The 22,409-nt window shown below is 33.5% G+C and overlaps 1 protein-coding gene across 1 annotated transcript in view; it reads left to right on the forward strand.

The window, feature by feature from the left end:
• LOC126965760 (gamma-aminobutyric acid type B receptor subunit 1) overlaps nucleotides 1-21,658 on the forward strand; it is a 167,426-nt gene extending 145,768 nt beyond the window's left edge. The window contains exons 14-15 of the mRNA XM_050809525.1: nucleotides 12,103-12,240; nucleotides 20,205-21,658. Coding sequence (XP_050665482.1) covers nucleotides 12,103-12,240; nucleotides 20,205-20,408 — 342 coding nt within the window. The 3' untranslated portion in view covers nucleotides 20,409-21,658. The remainder of the gene's footprint in view (nucleotides 1-12,102; nucleotides 12,241-20,204) is intronic.
• Nucleotides 21,659-22,409: the final 751 nt, after the last annotated feature.

A 22,409-nucleotide genomic window follows, 5' to 3' on the forward strand; every position in this document is an offset into this window, starting at 1 on the left:
TTATTGACGTCATAGCACCATATCTAGCACTAGTTTTTAATAGCTGTATTGAACATGGCGTGTCTCCTGACCTTCTGAAGTATAGTAAAATTACACCAATATTTAAATTTGGACTCACTTCTGGCCCGAATAACTATCGCCCTGTTTCGGTGTTGCCGACCCTTAGTAAAAATTTTGAAAAAATTATTTTAAGCCAAATGCTTACTCACTTTAACACTTATAAGTTACTTCATATAAAACAATTTGGCTTTACTAGGGGACGCTCGACTACGGATCCAGGTGTTGAACTCATCAGGTATATTTTGAGGCCTGGGAGGAATCACGGAATGCACTTGGTATCTTCTGTGATTTATCTAAGGCTTTTGATTGTGTTCAACATTCAACGCTGGTCAGGAAGCTATGCCACTATGGTATAAGAGGATCTGCACTCGATCTTCTGATCTCATATTTAAATAATAAGATTCAGAGGGTCGAGGTGAATGGCAGGAGATCTCCTGGGACACCTCTCGGTATGGGGGTACCACAAGGGTCTATTCTTGGACCCTTCCTCTTCCTAATTTATATAAATGATCTACCTAACCTTGTAGAAAAAAAACACAAGGTGGTATTGTTTGCGGATGACACTTCACTTATATTCAAAGTGAAACGAAGCCAAGTTTTGTATGACAAAGTAAACAATGCTCTATCTGACATCGTGTACTGGTTTAGCGCCAATAACGTATTGTTAAATAATCATAAAACCAAATATATTAAATTCACCGCGCCAAATGTCAAAAATGTAGATGCGAATATTTTATTAAATGGAGAATGTGGTAAAACCAGTGGAATCTGCTATATTTCTTGGCATTACTCTTGAATCCTAATTGCAGTGGGGCCCCCATATTAAAGGATTGGCAAATAGGTTTAGTTCTACAGCATATGCGGTTAAGAAAATTAGACAGTTAACTGACATAGATATGGCGAGATTAGTATACTTTAGTTATTTTCATAATATTATGTCCTATGGTATATTGTTATGGGGCAGTGCGGCCGATATTAATACTATCTTTGTGCTGCAGAAGAGGGCTATTTGCGCGATTTATAACCTAGGTCCTTAAGAATCATTAAGAGAAAAATTTAAAGAAATAAACATTTTGACTGTTGCTTCTCAATACATTTTTGATAATGTTTTGTATGTTCATAAGCACATTGAGGAATTTTCTAGAAACTGTGACATTCATAATGTTAACACGAGGAACAAACATAAACTTGTTATACCTACTACTCGGTTGGATCGAGTTAGTAAGTCTTTTGTTGGGCGATGTATATGCTTCTACAATATGATCCCAGAAAATGTACAAAACAAATGTGTTACGAAATTTAAAAGAATTGTTAAAAAACGTTTGTTTGGGAAAGGTTATTATAATATAAACGATTTTCTTAATGACACCACGGACTGGGAATAAAGCGAACACCCTCAGGCTCTTTAATTATAAATGTTTATTGTACGATATTACATTGTAATCCATATTTTATATTAAAAAAAAGCCCGCTGAGTTTATTGCGCCCATTCTTCTCAGGTCTGAGGCAGTCTCTTTTGAATGGGTGATAGATTTTGACGTTCAATAATTGATTTTAAATCCTATTTTGAATAAAAATATTTAAATTTGAATTTGAATATAAAAAAGCGTGTTCTTAAGTTTTTTTAACTACTATTTATTGTCCTTCTAATCATTTAGTTTCAATCTTTGATAGCTCTATATCGATACTAATTTTGCTTCTATGGTAGAGCAATACGTTTACACATTAAGTAGGAATATTACATACTTGTACAACACTTTCTCGGAAATACATTCGTTTTTTAAATACAAAATTTAATAAAACTTATATAATAAAACGTTTGAATCTTTATTGTATTAATTCAGTTTTATGCCATTATTATGTTATTCCATTGATTATTGATTCTTCAGTATTCCAATCCATTATTAATACGACTTATGGACGGCTTATTTACATAGGAAATAAGACTTAGAATACCTTGAACTGTTCATTCAAATATAATATCAATGTAAGTTCTAATTGCAATTTACATACCCATAAAATAATGATTTTTAATAAATAATTATTAAAAAAAAAATATTTCGACCATCAAAGCATCAAAGTAACTTAAAACCTAGTGTTAGTATAATATATCTTAAAATCTAAGCCTTCTTAACCTAGGACAGGACCAACTTGAAAGCTCATGTATCAGGTACTGACAATCTAACCATTTTTTTATAACAATAAGGGACAAGATGAGCGGACGTTCAGCTGACGGTAATTATTACGCCCTGCCCAATTAAACACAGTGCCGCTCTGGATTCTTGAGAATCCCCAAAATTCTGAGCGGCATTACAGCTGCGCTCGTCATCTTGAGACATAAGATGTTAAGTCTCATTTCCCCAGTAATTTCAGTATCTACGGCGCCGTTCAGAATGAAACACAGTAATGCCTACACATTACTGCTTCACGGCAGAAATAGGCGTCGTTGTGGTACCCATAATCTAGCCAGCATCCTATGCAAAGGAATGCCCCACTTACGCATAGTCGCGTAAAAACAATATATGTACGTCTCAGCAAACATCCCCGACGTAATTTCAATTTGAATCTTAGTTTAACAAGTAAACTACTATTAAATTTAGAGGCAATATACGCTAGGTTACCAATTATTATTCCGTGTATAAGGCTCGTCACGACTATTGACTGAAATGTTCAATAATACTATCTCGACTGGGAAATGAAAACATGACTCCGAACTATTCAAATATTTGAATAGGAATATACATATTTGATTAGAATACTTTGAACCAATATACTGAATATCTAAAAATAAGCAATGGGTGAATAAGGCGTAGTTCACATGTACGCTAATAAAATACTCGCATAATGCCTTTATTTTATTTACGGTATGTGTGGATTGATACATCTACTGTATTGTACTTTAAGTATGTACTCAATAACTATAACTATGTTTTTACTTATTAATTTACATTTGTTTTTGACTTACTCGTAGGGCATTAAGTAATTGACGTTTGTGTATTTTGTTTCATTACTTTTAAATTAAATTGAAAATAAGAACCTGTAATACCATTATGTCTTGATAAGAGCAACCTTAGTGTTACTTGCTCGTTCTTCTCTAAGGAAATCTGCATTCCGAACGAACTGTATGAAAAAATGACATATTTCAAGTGTAATACAATTTATCTACGAATCAAATATTCTTGATTTGATTTGATTCGTACTGAATAGTATAATTAATTGTACTGACTAACATTTGTAGGCAAGCCCAGATTGCTAATTACGTAAGTATTTAAATTAATACATTCTTTGCTTTACTCTATTACCTAACATTAATAACATAATTACACAATCAAGTACGTTGCTACGTGTGCACGTGTGCTACGTTACGCTACGCTACTACTACTACGCTAGTGCTCAGGCACACACACTAACACACTCCGGTATAATGAACAAATGAATAATATAATGAATTAGCTGACCCAGCAAACGTTGTATTGAAATGTAAAGTAATAAAAAAAAATGTATAATTAATATTTTTGGGGTATAAAAAATAGATGACGACCGATTCTCAGAACTACCAAATAAATCGTACATAAAATGTATCGTACTACAATAATTATTATATTCGATTGCGATCTTGCAACCCTATTGCGGATCTGTGGAGGGAACAGAATAATATAAAAATCGTCGTTGAAAATTTGTAGTTGTATTTATTTTTTAATGCTGAGTATAAAATAAACAAAATAAAAAATGACAAAAAAATATAATATTTAGTAGTGAGTCATCCTTATCATTTAGGTGTACAAAAAATAGATGTAAGCCGATTCTCAGACCAGCCCGATATGCACAGCAAGCAGGTTTAGCCGTTTCGGAGGAGTTTGGTAACAAACACCGCGACACAAGAATTTTATACATAAGATGTAATATGTATGACTTTTATAAATAGACCATTGGACATATGGATATTTTGATAAAAATACTGAATAATAAGTACCTGTTCATATTAAAATTATTTTAATTTTCAAGTAACTAATCTGTCCCTGAGTGCTAACAGTTTTGCTATTTTCAAACTCAAAAAGTTTGTTCATTTAAAAATGCTTAGTAAGTAGTATTAAGACAGCTTATAATGTATGCTTGCTGCACAATTTGTTGTACACAACACTAGACCCTTCAGTAATCTGGTTAAGCCTTCATTTCATAATGGGGTTAAGTGCAACCTGCATTCAGAACTCATGATGGCTTTGACTAGAAATAGCTAATTGGAATTATTACACAATTTCATTCAATACTGACAAAAAGTATTCTATAATGATAAAAAACTGTAAGGAAAAAACAACCAACTTAAAAAAAAACAATAGATATCTCTAATATATAAAATTCTCGTGTCATGGTGTTAAACTTTGAACTCCTCCGAAACAGCTTGACCGATTCTCATGAAATTTTGAGAGCATGTTGGGTAGGTCTGAGAATCGGACAATATCTATTTATCATCCCCCTAAATGTTAAGGGTGGTCCACACGAAATTTTTTTTTTAATTTTTTTGACATACATACAACTTCAAATTTTCACCCATCTACTATCAAGAGTTACTTTTGTATCGTGTTTTTAGTATCGGCAAAACAACGTTTGCTGGGTCGGTTAGTAATATGATAAAAATTAAAAAAAAATTGCGTATTTTTATACAATCTAATTAATTATTTTAATTCTAGTTACAATTATTTTCATTTTTGGAATCGGTGTCCTACCGCCGCTGCTCCACCATCGCCGCTCGCCTTGTCACATTGCGCGTGCGACAAAAGCACATCTCACCTACAGCTATGCATATAGTTCCTCCAAACCGTCTCCAAAAATAATGAATTTAATGAATAAAAATGAAAATTGGCAATTCGACATCTCCTGAGAATACCTCGTGTAGAGGCGAAACTAGTGTCGAATTGATTAAAGATGAATCTTTTTTGAAGTCGGTTAATAAATGACTAAATTCAATTTGTTTTAATGTGGTCCAATTGCCCTTGCTACTTTGTTTGTGACGTCTTGAGGAAATGAGTAATAAATTATCACATGCTCAAAATATAAAAGTTATTTTAGCTATAGACATAGATATTATTTGATATAAACACATACAATATACAATTTTTAACAGAACTTTGGTTATATTGTGTAATGGTGAAAAGAACCCTTCATCAGCATTTGTTGTAGTTTTAGAATATTTCTTTTATTTTTAATGTATTTAACCGTTGAACATTTAACAATGTTTTAATAACAATGAATAAATGATCTGAGTGAAAACATATCACAAAGCAAGCGTGCTACGATATGATCCCAATCATATCTCACTGCTCTCGTCTCTCTGTAACTTCACTCTAACGCCCGAGATTAATAATCAATCCTAATCCAATGTTTCGAATCCAGGATTAATATTTTAAAAAAAATCTTGGGTTAAGCATGCCAATAATCAATCCATAGATAGAGATTTAAATCTTATCAATCACACAATCTTTGAGAGTACGGATCTACGGACGGCCGTTTTCAATAACGTATCTCTATATATACATTGCTTTCACCATTTAATGACAAGATCTTATCTATCCATAGTTATATCTAATAAAGTTATAGTCCAATGCTTTATGTCGATAGGTAATTGAAATGTAAGTTAGCGTAAAAGGATATATTTGTCTTCCTCTAGTAACTTAAACTAAAGATAGATAGGTTATTGAAAACGGCCGCTAATCTATTAAATATCGGATTATTAATTTATTAGAGATTGCCCTCTGTACGAAAATGTCAGTTTTGCGTTATCAATTGAGTCCCACAAAATTCTTCATACAATTTCTATATATACTAAAGCCTATCTCGAGAACCACGCTTTCCATTGGTGAAAACACCAGGAAAATCGGTACAGTTTTAAGTTTATCGCGAACAGATAGACACGGCGGACAAGTTTGTTTTATAATATGTAGTGATTAAATTAATTAAAGTAATGCTTAATTAAGCTGAGTTCAAAACCACCTCCTTTTTTATAGCACAAAACCCAACATCGTACAGAGTTGGAAAAATTAGTTTCGTAATATTATCAAGAGTTTGTATGCAGTTTATCGATAAACTTTACAGCTCGTATAAGTGCTGTCGATACTATTTCATAAGTACTCTTTGGAATTTTTAGTTGATACTTCACTGCAGAGGTAAGAACACTCGATAAAGTTATTCTTCTCGTTTCATGCGGGCTAACATTGATGTTGACATCATATTGCCTTGGAGTAACAAATTAAATGGAAGGTATTTTATTAAGGCCGGGGACCGAGCCAATGTCCTTCAGGAATCGAGTGGAGCTAGGTTGCTTCTCGCGTACTAGATCACCATAGTATTTTTTTAAATATTGACACACTTTTTACACAAACTATCTTGCCCCAAGTTAAGCATATATAGCCTGTATTATGGGTTACAAGACAATGATATATTTAATACAATATACTTACTTAAACATACATATATTCATATAAACATACATAAATACATTTAAACATCCATGACTCGGAAACAAACATCCATATTCATCATATAAATGCTTGCACCTACCAGGATTCGAACCCGGGACCTCTAGCTTAGTAGATAGGATCGCTAACCACTCGGCTATAGAAGTAGTATTAATTCATAACTAGAAGCATTTTTAATTTATTACTATCACAGTACAATTTTATTTACAAAACTATGTCATGTTAAATAGTATTGGTGTTCAATTAATAAATTTTCGTACAATTTTTATCTAGATTGAATAATAAGCTTGGCTCCAACTGTAAAAGCTAGGGAAATTTTGGTGGTTTTTTTTCTTACTGTCTATAAAAAATATAAATGTAATGAAACAATTAATTTTCTTCTCATTTTTTATAGATTAGATAATTACTTTTTTTTTAATATATAAGCTTTATATAAACCGTCGAGAAGGGTTCAGCAATGAGCTATTTTGGCGATTTCTTGCGATAAAAAATAAATACCAATATGTTATGGGTTTTGAAATGTTGCACGCTTATCAACTTACAAGTGAGAGGCTCCTTTGCACAGGATGCTGGCTAGATTATGGGTCTAAAAAACGGCGTCTATTTCTGTGTGAAGCAGTAATGTGTAAACATTACTGTGTTTTGAACCGAAGGGCGCCATAGCTAATGAAATTACTGGCCAAATGAGACCTAAAATTTTATGCCTCAAGGTGACGAGAGCAACTGTAGTGTCGCTCAGAAGTTTTGGGTTTTTCGAAAATCCTGAGAGGCACTGCATTCTAATGGATATGGCGTATCCATTACCATCAGCTGAACGTCCTGCTCGTCTCGTCCCTTATTCCATAAAAAACATATCTTATGTAGGTTGTGTTCCGGGATATATATATTACTAGCTGACCCGGCAAACGTTGTTTTGCCATATAAAATATAATTCACGCGATAGTTTTATAAGTAATAAAATATTGCCTATATTATAGCCTGTACATCATTTTGTTCTATTGTCAATATTTTTGCAGCGCACGCAAAAATAGGTTTTCGATTTTACACCTTGTGTTACAAAATAGCAATTTTATTACGGATCCCTAATTTTGAAAAAAATATACATAGTCTATAGCCTTCCTCGATAAATGTACTACCCAACACTGAAAGAATCATTCAAATCGGACCAGTAGTACCAGAGATTAGCGCGTTCAAACAAACAAACAAACACTGCAGCTTTATAATACAGGGTGAACCAAAAGTCTGTTTATAATTGGATTGATGATTAAAAAAACACTAATTACAGTAGATGAAAATTGTTTATTGTTTTCGATAGTAAACAAAACGGGGATTTATTTCTTAAAAATCACATTATCCATATGCAATCCTTCATTATTCTGGCATTGCTGCAATCTGAGCGGAAATTTTCGATAACAGCTTTACATGTTTCTGTTGAGATGTTTTGGATTTCTGTGCGAATACGATCCTTTAATTCGTCAAGAGTTACTGGGTTGGTTGGCTGGAATGCAGGGGTTTTTGATCACCATGACTAAGTGTCACTCCAATAACGACAATTTTGTCTATTAACATGCCCATTTAGGTGGAAGTGTGCCTTGTTGAGAAAAAAATGTTTGTAAAACTGGTGAATCGCTCTACCATTTCGTTCGCAAACTGCAACCTAGTGGCATGGTCCTGAGGCCTTAATTCCTGCACCATTTGGATTTTATAGGCATGTAGACTTAAATCTTTCTTGAGAATGCGGTTTAATACATCATTATCTTGGCACGTTAAGGACAGCAGACCGCTTTCGAGTTGATAGTCCAGGTTGGTCACGAACAGACGATTTTACTCGCTCCACGTTTTCGGGGTCCCTCGACGTTCTAGGCCGGCCAGATCGAGGTAAATCCATTGTTGAACCCGTCTTCTCGAACTTGAGCACCCATTTTTTAATTAACACACCTGATGTAGCTTGATTTTTGTGTCGTATCTTGTAATGATTGCAAAACTTTCGTTGAGCTAAGGTCGCAGAATCGTTGTTTCGATAGTACTCGCGTACACAAAATGCACGTTGACTACGGCTAAACGACGCCATGGTACTAAATTCCCATTAGCCGCTCTTGCAATGCGTAACCCTTTCACCCCTCTTCGCCGCCGCTGCTAGACGCGGCAACCGATCCAAATGTAAACGGACTTTTGGTCCACCCTGTATTAGTATAGATGAAACGTCTCAGAATAATACGACCCTAACTGACATACGCACTAAGTTTTTTTTTTTTTTTTATTTATTTACATTAAAGTTTACAAAAGTTTGTGGTCCATAGACAAATTGATTTATGACTTTGCTGATAAAAAACTTTGCTTTGAAAATCATAAAAACAGTTAGGTTTTCTTTATTTAGCTGATGGTAATTGATACGCCCTACCCATTACAATGCAGTGCCGATTCTTGAAAAACCCAAAAATTCTGGCAAGCACTAAAATTTATTTTTATAATTTATACCCAGTAGGACAAAATAAAATATAATAAATTTTTCAAATGTTATACTATTGTTACAGATACATAAAAGATTAAATAATATATCTATAAATTTTTGGCTTAGTAGTGCCCTACCTATACATATAAATCAAATCAAAGCAAAATCACTTAATTCATTTAGTTCACAGAAATGACACTTATGAAGGTCAAAAAAATTATTTCTTATTGAATCTACCGCTACTTCGTAAAGGTGAAACTAAAGGAAGGTAAAGGGGAAAGCACTTCAAAATATATTGTCCTGTTATGAAGAAACAGAAAAATTACTTATAGTGTTAAAATAAACATTACTTATATTTATTTTTATTTGTATTACTTACTAGTCATTACATTGAAGACATTATATAACAATAATATAATATTGACACACTTTTGTTGTTTAATAATCTATTAATAAATAAAATGAATTGAGTAGAATTATATCATACTAGCTGACCCGGCAAACGTTGTTTTGCCATATAAATTGTATTGATCTTTTGCTTGCTAGTTGATAAGAGATGGCGCTAGTTGTATTCATTAGTAACAATCACACTTCTTTTATATTTTGTATATACATATATTATATTTTGTACACTATAATTTTAAAAATTATAGCCTATTTATTATTCTGCTGTGTAAGCTATATTATTGTAAAGTTTCATCAAAATCTATTCAGTAGATTTTGCGTTAAAGAACTTCAAACATACATCCAGACATACAAACTTTCACATTTATAATATTAGTAGGATAGGATTCAGATCAAACGACTATTTGACGTTTCAGAATAACGCATTTGTATTGTCATGGAGACACAGAAAATGATTCATGAAACAATTATTTTAAAAGCTTTCATAAAATATTTATTTCATAATGATTCTTTCTTATTTAGGCTATAGGGAAGTCATTAGACTAATGACGTCACGGGTCTGTTATGACGTAAGGCAGTGATTATCGCTCGTTTGCTGTTGTCGATTAGTATTTGGGCTGAATTTCAACTTTCAAATTTATAAAATCTCTTGAGCTCTTAAATCTTTTGTTGTAAATTGGGAAACTGTCGGCTCAAATACCCACTTTGTTTTGGTTCATGTATATTGTTTGATTCCATAAGGTATTATCTTCTCAATATATATAAATTACGTGACACGTTGTTTGTCCGCGATGGACTCCTAAACTAATGAACGGATTTTAATGGGGATTACTTCATGGAGCGCAGTTTAGTCCAACTTGAGAGATAGGATAGTTTTTATTCCGATTTGGGACCTACAATTATATGTTTAATATTTGTTTTGTATGGATATATTTTCTATGAGAGACTTTAATGACGCACGGTTTGACAGTCCCGCAGTGAAACAATTTCATTATAACAACAGGGACCATATTTTACGAAATAATTCTTGATGTTTTGAAATATTATTGGCAAATTCCTATAAAACAGTATTTTATTTATTATCTACAGAACAACGTCTGTCGAGTCAGCTAGTATATTATATAAAGTCTTTTTCTTGTCATTTTATAAGTAGAGAATATACAAAGTGCTATAACTTAATTTTGAAGAACGGAATGTTGCTTAGATTTAAGAATATCAACTTAATTAACAAAAAATAATAACATCGCTGGCAGTCATATTTTTTTAAGAATCGATTACCGTATCGGGACAAGGCAAGTTTTTGGAAATGAACTTTTTTATGACAATAAGGGACGAAACGAGCAAGAAACTCAACTAATAGGTATTGATACGCCCTGTCCATTACAATGCAGTGCCGCTAAGGATTCTTGAAAAACCCAATAATTCTAAGGGGCACTATAATTGCGCTCGTCATCTTGAGACATAACATGCTAAGTCTCATTTGCCCAGTAATTTCACTAGCTACGGCGCCCTTCAGACTAAAACACAGTAATGCTTACACATTACTGCTTCACGGCAGGAAAAGACGCTGTTGTGGTATCTAGCTGGCATCCTGTGCAAGAAGAGAAATTATGTCTGGGAAATGATAAATATTGTCATCATATAAGTGAATTGATATTCGTCCAATTTCATGTGACCGTAAAATTTGATAAATATCAATTAGTTGTTAGTCCTTGGATGATTAACGGCCGTTTTCAATAACGTATCTCTAGTTCCACCTTCGCACGCACGCCACAAGTTAGGATATCATCCCCACCATCTGGATGTGTGGCGGTCCTCCACAGTGCGGTTTTCAAGGAGCTTTCTTCCTCGTACTACTAAACTGTGGAATGAGCTTCCTTGTGCGGTGTTTCCGGGACGATACGACGTGGGTACCTTAAAAAAAAGCGCGTACACCTTCCTTAAAGGCCGGCAACGCTCTTGTGATTCCTCTGGTGTTGCAAGAGAAAGTGGGTGGCGATGATCACTTAACACCAGGTGACCCGTACGCTCGTTTGTCCTCCTATTCCATAAAAAAATAAAAATAAAAATATTTACGGATACATTGCTGTCACCGTTTAATGACAAGATCTTATCTATCCATAGTTATGTCGAATATAGTTATAGTCCAATGCTTTATGCCGATAGATTATTGAAATATAAGTAAGCGTAAAAGAATAGATTTGTCTACCGCTAGTAAGTAAAACTAAGGATAGATAGGTTACTGAAAACGGTCGTTAGACTTACAATCGGACCCGGTAGGTTGGTCTGCGATTATGTCGTGGGACTTTTTTTTACTAGATATGGCGAAAATCTGTTATCTTCATCAATGTGTGTTGTAATTTACTAATATCTAAGCAACCTTCTAGCAGGATAAATCTGACAGGTCCACAAGTATTAGACCAAAAGTTCCTATAATCAGTTTTAGTAGAAAGGACACTTGAATAATAATTTATTTATAGTCTAGATCATTTATACGTCTAGATAGACTGTGACAGCTGTGAAAATGTGGAAACAATTGAGGTTAACAGTTAACCTCTATTTTGAGCAATTCACGCACAGTAACACAAAGCGACATACAAATCTCGAGTGTAAGACGTAGCTTGTCACGCATACTAAATCAAGCGGCTCTATCTAGGCGTATAAGATATCTAAGTTTTATACATTATATGTAAATAAGTTGAATGTCCACAGGTAATAGAAATAATACGTCATCCAACGGAGCGTATGGAATGCAGCAGAGGATCAGGTTCTGGCTCAGCTCCGGCTGATGAAGAACGTTACCGGGAACTAGTCAAGGAAAATGAGGAATTGCAAAAATTAATCGCACAGGTAACTAAAACGTAGTTAACTCAGAAAAAACATGAAATAGATGAATAAAAGATTGTGTTGTTATCTATAGTAATATTATAAAGAGGAAAGATTTGAATGTTTGTTTGTATCGAATAGGCTCCGAAACTACTGGACCGATTTGAATAATTCTTTCATTATTGGGAAGCTACATAATTTCCGAGTGACATAGGCTATATTGTATAACTCAAGGTGTAAAAAATTAACTTAAAATATTCTTTACAACGCATGCGTTGCGAAAACGATTGATAATAGAAAAAAATTAATGTACTATGACTTTGCAGAACACATCATTATTAATAAAAAGTCGTGACAGCACATATTATAAGAGTTTTAAAACGCTTTTTATTAGCTTCACCTGTATGTATGCTTGTTTGTAACCGACTCAATTGGGCGCGAGTTTGACCCACTTTAAACGGCCAGATTTCGTTCAATCTCCGTAGATTTATAGAGGACCGATGACAATACATTCATTTGATGATTTTATTCCATTTTCCAATTTGCAAAATTAGATTTTTGTTAATTTATATAATTTTATCTATCGTTCGGATCGGTTTTGTTATAGAAGTCGCAGGTATCATATTATGATAATTTTACAGAAATTATATAATTAGTAAATACTAAAGCTAAACACCTAAGAGAAATTGCTACCTATTTGGGAGACCTAGGCAGAAATTGAGGTCTTATTCTCGGGTTGCAGTAAAATCTGGTGTTTCACAAGGCTCAATTCTCGAACCTTTACCCTTTACTATGTTAATAATGAAGTTCACTGAAAAAATTAACTTTAGGATGGTGAGCTACTCCTCCATCAAAGTCCTTGCTATGTTTTTTATGGAAGAGGAGAACAAACCACCGCACCGTACGGGTCACCTTTTATTAAATGATCACCACCGCCCACATTCTCTTGCAACACCGTTTCAAAGAAGTGTTGCCAGCCTTTTAGGGGTCGGGTCCAATGAAAATATAATTTACTACAACTGTACTAATGCTCAACTTTAATTGATTGTCTGATTTTAAAACTCATGTAGGTACAAGTGAGCTGACAGGCTCTATACTTCTTCAACTAATTGAACATTTTTGCTATGAATTAAAGAATGTACAAGTTATGGGACTTAAAGGTAAAATAATTATTTTTAAGTGACGTTAACGAATATTTAAATGTTATGCAATATAAGAAGCTTCAATCCATCCTCTCAAATCCATTTCGCTCAAAAAGTAGGATTCCAATTATACTTAAGATAAGGGAAAACTTGAAAGAGTGCTATGATCTCAACATCAACATAGTTCTAGCATGGATACCAGGCCATACAGGTATACTGGGTAATGAAAACGCAGATGCTTGTGCCAGGTCAGCTGCTCATACAAAAAAGCGTGTTTTTTTTTAGTTTTTAAACTATTATTTATTTACTCTATTTAAAAAAATATTGATGTCGCGACTACGTGCTCAGTTCTGTGTGTACGCGGACGAAGTCGCGGGGTATCAGCTAGTTTAATATATTTCAAGTAAACTTACTATTCACGAATGTGAGTTTTAATATACATATTGTTGGTTATATTCTGCGACACATAATAATATGGATGTTGCAGATTTTTGCAATTCATTTATTATATAAGGTCTGATTTTGCTCAGCATTATTAGAATAGGTATATTATTTATTAGAACTTCTATTCTATTATTTCTAGTGGTTTCTGTGGAAGGGTCACCACAACTCGCCAATGTCACGTTTCAGTAGACCAACAAGCTTAGAGTGTGTCATTTGATCGGTGAAAACGAATTTACAAGTGATTATAGTAAAGACCGGTGCCCAGAATCAAAACAGATTTATTTTCTTATTATACCTGAAACAAATATACAAGCTGTTAGATTATAGTGGACAAACACTGATAGTATTACTTATATAACACTATTATATAACTTATAGAACAAATGGTCTACATTTCCCTCATCAAGTCCACAGTCACATAGAGAATGGTCTCTAATTCTTAGTTTGGCTAGGAATACTGGAGTGCAAGAGTGGTTTAAGCGTAACCGGCAAACTGTTGATATTATTGATTTATTGGGGAATCTAAATTTCGAGAACCATGGTTTTAAAGGGGTTACAGGTTGTATATCACCATAAAAGACGCCTTTAGAAGTTTCGGAAACCTGCCAGATGTTTGACCACCTCTCAAACATATTTATTTTCAAGGTGGAGCACAAGTCATGAGAGAAGTTTTGAGAATATTGTTGGGAACCTGTATGAGCAGCTGACCTGGCACAAGCATCTGCGTTTTCATTACCCAGTATACCTGTATGGCCTGGTATCCATGCTAGAACTATGTTGATGTTGAGATCATAGCACTTTTTCAAGTTTTCCCTTATCTTAAGTATAATTGGAATCCTACTTTTTGAGCGAAATGGTTTTGAGAGGATGGATTGAAGCTTCTTATATTGCATAACATTTAGAGATTCGTTAACGTCACTTAAAAATAATTATTTCACCTTTAAGTCTCATAACTTGTACATTCTTTAATTCATAGCAGAAACGTTGAATTAGTTGAAAAAGTATAGAGCCTGTCAGTGTACCTACATGACTTTTAAAATCAGACAATCAATTAAAGTTGAGCATTAGTACAGTTGTAGTAAATTATAATTTCATTGGACCCGACCCCTAAAAGGCTGGCAACACTTCTTTGAAACGGTGTTGCAAGAGAATGTGGGCGGTGGTGATCATTTAATAAAAGGTGACCCGTACGGTGCGGTGGTTTGTTCTCCTCTTCCATAAAAAACATAGCAAGGACTTTGATGGAGGAGTAGGTCACCATCCTAAAGTTAATTTTTTCAGTGAACTTCATTATTAACATAGTAAAGGGTAAAGGTTCGAGAATTGAGCCTTGTGAAACACCAGATTTTACTGCAACCCGAGAATAAGACCTCAATTTCTGCCTAGGTCTCCCAAATAGGTAGCAATTTCTCTTAGGTGTTTAGCTTTAGTATTTACTAATTATATAATTTCTGTAAAATTATCATAATATGATACAGCCTGTCAAACGCTTTCTTATAGTTTTTCTAAATTGATGTATCAAATTATTCAGCCTAACTGCACCTATTGACCAATCATGTTGCATTTCAAACTGTTTTTTTTTCTTATGGTTACATCTCTATCCTCACAACATATTCTTCATCAGTGTGAACGTCCATGTTTCGTTTATTAGTTGTCACTCAGCGATTTCGAATCATTGTTATAGAAATCTTACACTGAATTTTATTATTTCACTCGCCAAAAAATTCCTCATGAACTAATTTTCAAGCTCATACAATATGAAATGCAAAGATAAAATTAATAATAATAATATAATATTGACTCACATTTGCACAAATTATCTTGCCCCACAATAGATTAGCCTGTACTATGGGTACAAGACAACGATATATATTTAATACAACATACTTTTCCAGAGTTGAGCACGTCCGTGATCTTGGAGTAATGATGGATCGTAAGCTTTTGTACACTTGTCACTATGATTACATAACACAAAAATCTTATAGAATGCTTGGATTTTTACATAGAAATGTTAAAAGTTTAAAAAAAATTGCCTCCCATAAAATTTTGTATTTCGCTTATGTTCGTATCATTATGGAGTACGCCTCACCAATCTGGTCCCCATCGTATGTTACTTACATATCTCAATTAGAGTCTATTCAGCGGTCCTTTACACGTCGCCTAAATAATGTTCTTCGAAGAAAGGACGAATACGAGGATAGACTTAAATATTTTAGTCTTCTTACCCTTGACGATAGACGGAAAGTAGCAGACATGAAATTATTATTTGATGTGGCTAACTCTGCAATAGATTGTTCGCTTCTGACCGGACGGATCGGAGTATGGGCCAGTACAGCACATACACGGAGTAGACGTCTTTTCGACGTTGGCCAACCGCGTACTAATTATGGCAGACATTCTGTTTTGCACAGGATAGTAAATTTATACGAAAAAAAATTTAAAGATATTGACATTTTTTTCATCAGCCGTAATAAATTTATAAACTCAGAGATCGAGCACACGTCCCAAGCTAAGAACGATGCCCATTAGACTGAACACTACACACTACTCACAACTCATAACACTCTCACATATTCATACACACTATACATATTTCATTATAATTTAATCTGCCAAACTTTGTTAAAGGCAATACATGTATATAGTTTATAGAATTAATCTGTAGAATAGAAATGCTGTAAAGTTTGCTTAAAATAAATAAATAAAATAAAATAAAAAAAATACTTACTTAAACATACATAAATCCTTCTAAACATCCACGACTCGGAAACAAACATCCATATTCATCACATAAATGTTTGCACCTACCGGGAATCGAACCCGGGGTCTCGTGCTCAGAATGCAGGGTCACTAACCACTGGTGAAGTGTACGTGGGTAATAGTGAAAATGTTTAGAACTGGCCAGTTAAACATTGCTAATGAAAACTTTTTTTGAATTTCAATTTTAGAACTCTTTGGTAACCTAATGTAGTATATTGCATTCATTTGTCATTTGTTTTTGTGAATTATCTAAAACTCTAGTTACACGTGAAATTGAAGCTTACGCGAGAAAATTTTCGGTCAATGATTTTTTATCACCTTCGTTGTTACTCAACAACAAAGCTATGACAGGCTGCGATCAGCATTTCTTAATGAAGCCCCATTTCGTGCCACTATTTACAATTTGGTTTAACGAGTTTAAGCGACGACGTAGCAATCTCAATGATGATCCGCGTGAGGGACGTCCTATAACAGTGATTACTGAATATAACATCAGTGCTGTGCGATGCATGATAGAGGTAGATAAAAGTGACCTATCAGCATATACGGGCAAGCCTAGTCATTAGTATGAGTCAAGTTCAATAAATATTACACGAACATTTAGGCGTCACGAAGCTATGTACCAGATGGATTCCCCATACTTTAACCGACGACCAGAAACACCTTCGCATGGACTGGTGTCGCCAAATGTTAGATAAGTTCAACGGCGGTGACTCAAATGCTGTATTTGACATCGTCACAGGTGATGAAAGCTGGATATATTGCTACGAACCCGAAACTAAAAGACAATCAGCTTAGTGGGTGTTTCCTTTCGAGGGTCGGCCAACTAAGGTAAAGAAAAGAAGAAGTCAAGGAAAAAGATGATTACCTCATTCTTTGGTCGGAAAGGTCATTTCGCGACAGTTGTGCTAGAAGATGGAAGGACATTTACTGCAGACTGGTATGTCAATCGCTGTTTGCCTGTCGTCTTCGAAAAAATTCGACAGTAGCGCCCTCGAAGCAGGATCCTCCTTCATCACGACAATGCTTCAGCGCACTCCACAAAACGGGCTGTTGAATATTTGAGTATAGCAGGTGTCGAGATAATGAGTCATCCGCCTTACAGTCCTGACCTGGCGCCCTGCGACTTTTATTTATTCCCAAGAACTAAAGATAAACTTCGAGTTATTCCCTTTAAGAGCCCTGAACATGCGGTGAAAGCGTACGAAAATGCCATAGAAGAGACACCCCTAAGGAAGAATAACTGATAAAGATGGGATAGTTTTATTTCGATTTGGGATTCATAATTATTTTTATTACCAACATTTGTTTTGTATGGACCTATTTTCTATAAGAGAATTTATTGACGTACGGTTTGACAGTTCTGCTGTGAAACAATTTCATTATAGCAACAGGGAGCATATTTTACGAAATTATTCTTGATGTTATGAAATATTATTGATAAATTCACTAAATAACAGTATTTTATTTATTATGTACAGATGGACGTCTAGTTGGGTCAGCTAGTGTTATATAAAAATTAAGAGAAAAACACATTTGTACGCTATCCCAAAACTTATATGGAAGTAATAATTGCACAAAACACGAAAAAATACACAAAAACTTGGTAGTTATTTTTCATTTAAATAAAAATACAAAACAACCCAGTTTTTATAGTCGAACTGAGATTACTTCACAAGAAACAATGGCTCACATTTTAAAAGTTTCACGAATTTTCTGCACAAGTTGAATGACTGTTACTCGCTGTTGTGTTTTTATTATTATAATGTTCGTTTTATTCCCTGATGGAATACTTAATTTAAACGTAGTGTGTAAATTTAGCTTACAAAAAACGCTGAAGGTTTGTAAAAACGTGGTTACTTTTAAAATACGAGAGGTCACCAGCAGAAAAGCGAAATTCTTTAAGAAAAAACGCGATTCACTCGATTGTATGAAACGTGCAGTCATTGATAGATTGACTGATGACGGCTTTAATGTTCGCTTTCAAACTTTTCCAGATTATACTTCGTCGCCAATCGCCAAACTGTAATTACTACTATTTCATACTTATGTCAAATCACTGTTTCATACTAAACTAAATTTAAATTTTTTCTTAGGCAGTAATAAGTTAAGTAAGTTCTTTTCTTTCGTATATAATATAACTTTAAAACCATTAACGTTCTTTAAACATAGACAAATCACGTTGTAGAAAACAAAGCCGAAATATGAAACATGAGACAAATTACACCTTAATAAGCTTCGACTGGTGCAGTTATACATTACCGCAATTACTCCAGTTGTTTAAATTATTCTTCTCACTCAAAAAGCAGCAATGTAAAGCATTTATTCAGTTCAGCCTATACAGACTATTGCCGCTATCAGACTACGTATGATATGTCCTTATATGAGTATGGAACGTCATTGTTTAAAACCAATGTTTCTTTATACTACAGTTTCCTAATAATGATACAATGTGTCGGAACTGCGTGACTTAGACCGCTTTAGCACTACATGAATCCGATACGTATCCGTGAAAACACGGTCCGGAGTAGTCGGACAACTATATCTGTGGTAGCTTACGCACTAGGTCCGATATAGTCGTAGAACTATATCTATCGGTTGACGGAAAGAAATCGGATGACGGATGCATCCGATTTCTTATCGCATATAATAATTTTTCTACTACTATATAATTTTAAATGAAACAAACAAAATCTTAAGTTCTCATCTTTACATATCTCTAGTGAATAGTTTTATTTTTACTTCAAGGAATGGCAAAGGTACACCCATACAGCCAACACGGGAAATATGAAAATTACAGAATATACCTACTACCTAGTATCATGGCAAATAATATTAATATATTTAGTATGTAATACGTATTATTATATGTACTACCAAAAATTTCTATGAACCCACCTTCCTTAAGCTAGATTTAGTTGTTTGGTTTTGTTGTGGCACTAAGAAAACTGTGTTTTTTGTCGACATTAAAGTACGATAAATAACGCTCTTATAGGCCATAGTGTATAGACTTTCTCAAAAATTCATTAAAGTATGTACTTATATTAGTGATAGTCGCTGTTTAAATGACCGGAAAAGTTAGAGAAGCCATCATGAAGCCACAACCTGGGAGTTGAACAAAGTAAACAGAATTTTATAGTGAGGCGGTACTCGAACGGTTAGCTCAGTTGGTTAGAGCACCGGCACGGAACGCCGTAGGTCGTGGGTTCGAATCCCACATCGTTCATGAAGTTTTGTTTTTCAAAATTTTTTTTGTGTATTAATCCTAGAAGTGAGGGTTAACACTTTAAAAACATAACATATTGTTTAGACTTACAAGAGCGACATTTCAAGTCAATTTCCTAATATGCAAATATTGGGGTTGAGCAGGTTATCAACTGTAAAGTAGATCCTGTAGATGAAGCCACAACGTGGTAGTTGAACAAAGCAAACAGAATTTTATAACGAGGCGTTACTCGAACGGTTAACTCAGTTGGTTAGAGCACCGGCACGGAACGCCGTAGGTCGTGGGTTCGAATCGCACATCGTTCATAAAGTTTTGTTTTTCAAAATTTTTTTTGTGTATTAATCCTAGAGGGTTGAGGGTTATCACTTTAAAAACATAACATATTGTTAACGTTAATAATATTTATTTGCCCACAGAAAGAAGAAAGAATACGTATTTTGAAACAGAAGTTAGCAGAGCGAGAGGCAGCAGCGACGGACGGGGTGACCCAAGGTACGGGTCCAAGCGCAGTGATAGCGGACTTAGCAACCGCAACATCTGACTATGGCACTTCAACGAATTACACACGCTCCTCACGAGCCTCTGTTTCCGACTTAGACTTTTCTGAGAGCTATCTGTAAACAATATTGATTAAAGTAACACTTAGTTACAGAGTGTTTCTTCTATCAAAAGTCAATTCAATTTAGCTATATTCTGTGTGAATCCTAAAACTTAACTATTTTTCTGGCGCCTTACAAAAATGCAAAGATGTTACTCATAATAGAATCAATTTAATTTTGAGATTCAAACAAGTTTTATGGAGATTTAAGAGTCTGTATTGAATTGGTATCGGAATATTACTGTTGTTAAGTAAAGCTTTAATTTTTCTCGTTCATGACTCCGTTATATTCTATTTTCAATAATTTTTGATTTAAATATACACTCAATGCAAATAAAATTCGGTTCTAAATTATCATTATTCAACAAAATAGTCATAACATTTATACTAATTAGCTCTTTTGATCAAAGTTATTATTTACTCGAAGAAATTGGCTTAAAATTATAAGTGCAAGATTTTTGAATCAAGTAAAGGTTTTAATTCGATTTTCAACATTGGAATAGTGAGATTGTTTTTTTGGAATTAAATTTTAGAAATTATCATTTAAAAGTAAAAGAAAATTGGTTTGTATTGTAATAGAAAGTAATAAAAACAGATAGCACTTTGCCATCTTTATTAACAATGTTTTGATATTTGCATAACTTTAAACAGGTAAGTAAGCAGTTTTGTTTCTTTTATTTTTATGCTGGCAACCTTACACTGACACAAAAAATGTTTGTAATCCCTGATAAATGTTGTATCGTGGATTTACATTCTATTTTATAACACCATCCAGAGTAATCATAACACACAATATCTCCTAAAGTCACCAAATAATAATCTGTGAAATCCTCTTTTCTTAAATCTAAATCTATACTTTTCTAGACTGAATTAGCTGTACTTTGTAATATACCTTAAAACTACGTAGATTTACTAAATTAATACTTTCGATTGTTAGAATCACGTCATATAAGATTCGGATAAATCGCTGGACGATATAATATTATATAAATTAAACTGTAGTCTATTTATTACAACGACTCAATGTGTAATATATGGTACAATATGTTTCGTAGATATTGTTGCATTAATATGAGCACTTTTGTCGAGTTTCACATGTTACTAGAATAATTGGCACAAAATTTTATTCTTAAATAGATTTTAACTTTAACTCAACAATCTGGAAATGTTAAGTATTGTTAGAATATAAATTTTATGGTTAATAAATGTTCAAGGAATTTTATAAATTAGTTAATTCATACCGCCTTATTATTTTTTAATTCATGCAGTCAAATCTCGTTAGCACATAATTTAAATTCACATAATTTGTTGATGATATCATGTTAATATTTATTATGTTAAATAAAAATTAAAATAAACTTAATTGGTTGTATATTTTTTTTCCAAATTGGTTCATGTTATGAGGAGAAAAAGACCATTGAAGCAATTAAAATATTTTTATATCAGTAAGTATATGTATGTGTTTCGTTTTACGTAGGTGTGTGTGTCTGTGTGTGTTTGATGCATGTGTGTGTTTCCCTTTCACAACCTTTTCAACCCTGTAAAAAGCACAATGTTTAATTATTTGTTCATACTTTCAATCATATGCGATTCAGTATTAAGTAGTTATTAGTCAATTCCATTTTCTTACCAACAATGTATGCTTCCATTGGGCTAAATATTGGCGTTCAAAATATGCCATATTTGAAAACCCTTGATTAGATTTTTCACAAGCTTGAGATGAAGTATTTATTCAGAATGAATTTGCATTTTTTTTTTATATTAAAAAAAATAACACTTTTTTTTATTATTTAATTTAAATATAATTACGTTTATTATATGAAGATAAATATAATATAAAATAGTGCATTATCTGTAAATAATTTAAATATATTTAAAAAATATATTCATATAGATACAAGGTTACCTATAAATTTGTACTTCTAAGTATCTGGCAAAGTTACAAATCTACTATTCATATTAATTAAAAAAAAATCCCAAACTAAAATTATATTCAAACCCATTAATTGGGGCGAGAGTTGAA

The sequence above is a fragment of the Leptidea sinapis genome, chromosome 8 (assembly GCF_905404315.1).
Source record: "Leptidea sinapis chromosome 8, ilLepSina1.1, whole genome shotgun sequence".
Lineage (NCBI taxonomy): Eukaryota > Metazoa > Arthropoda > Insecta > Lepidoptera > Pieridae > Leptidea > Leptidea sinapis.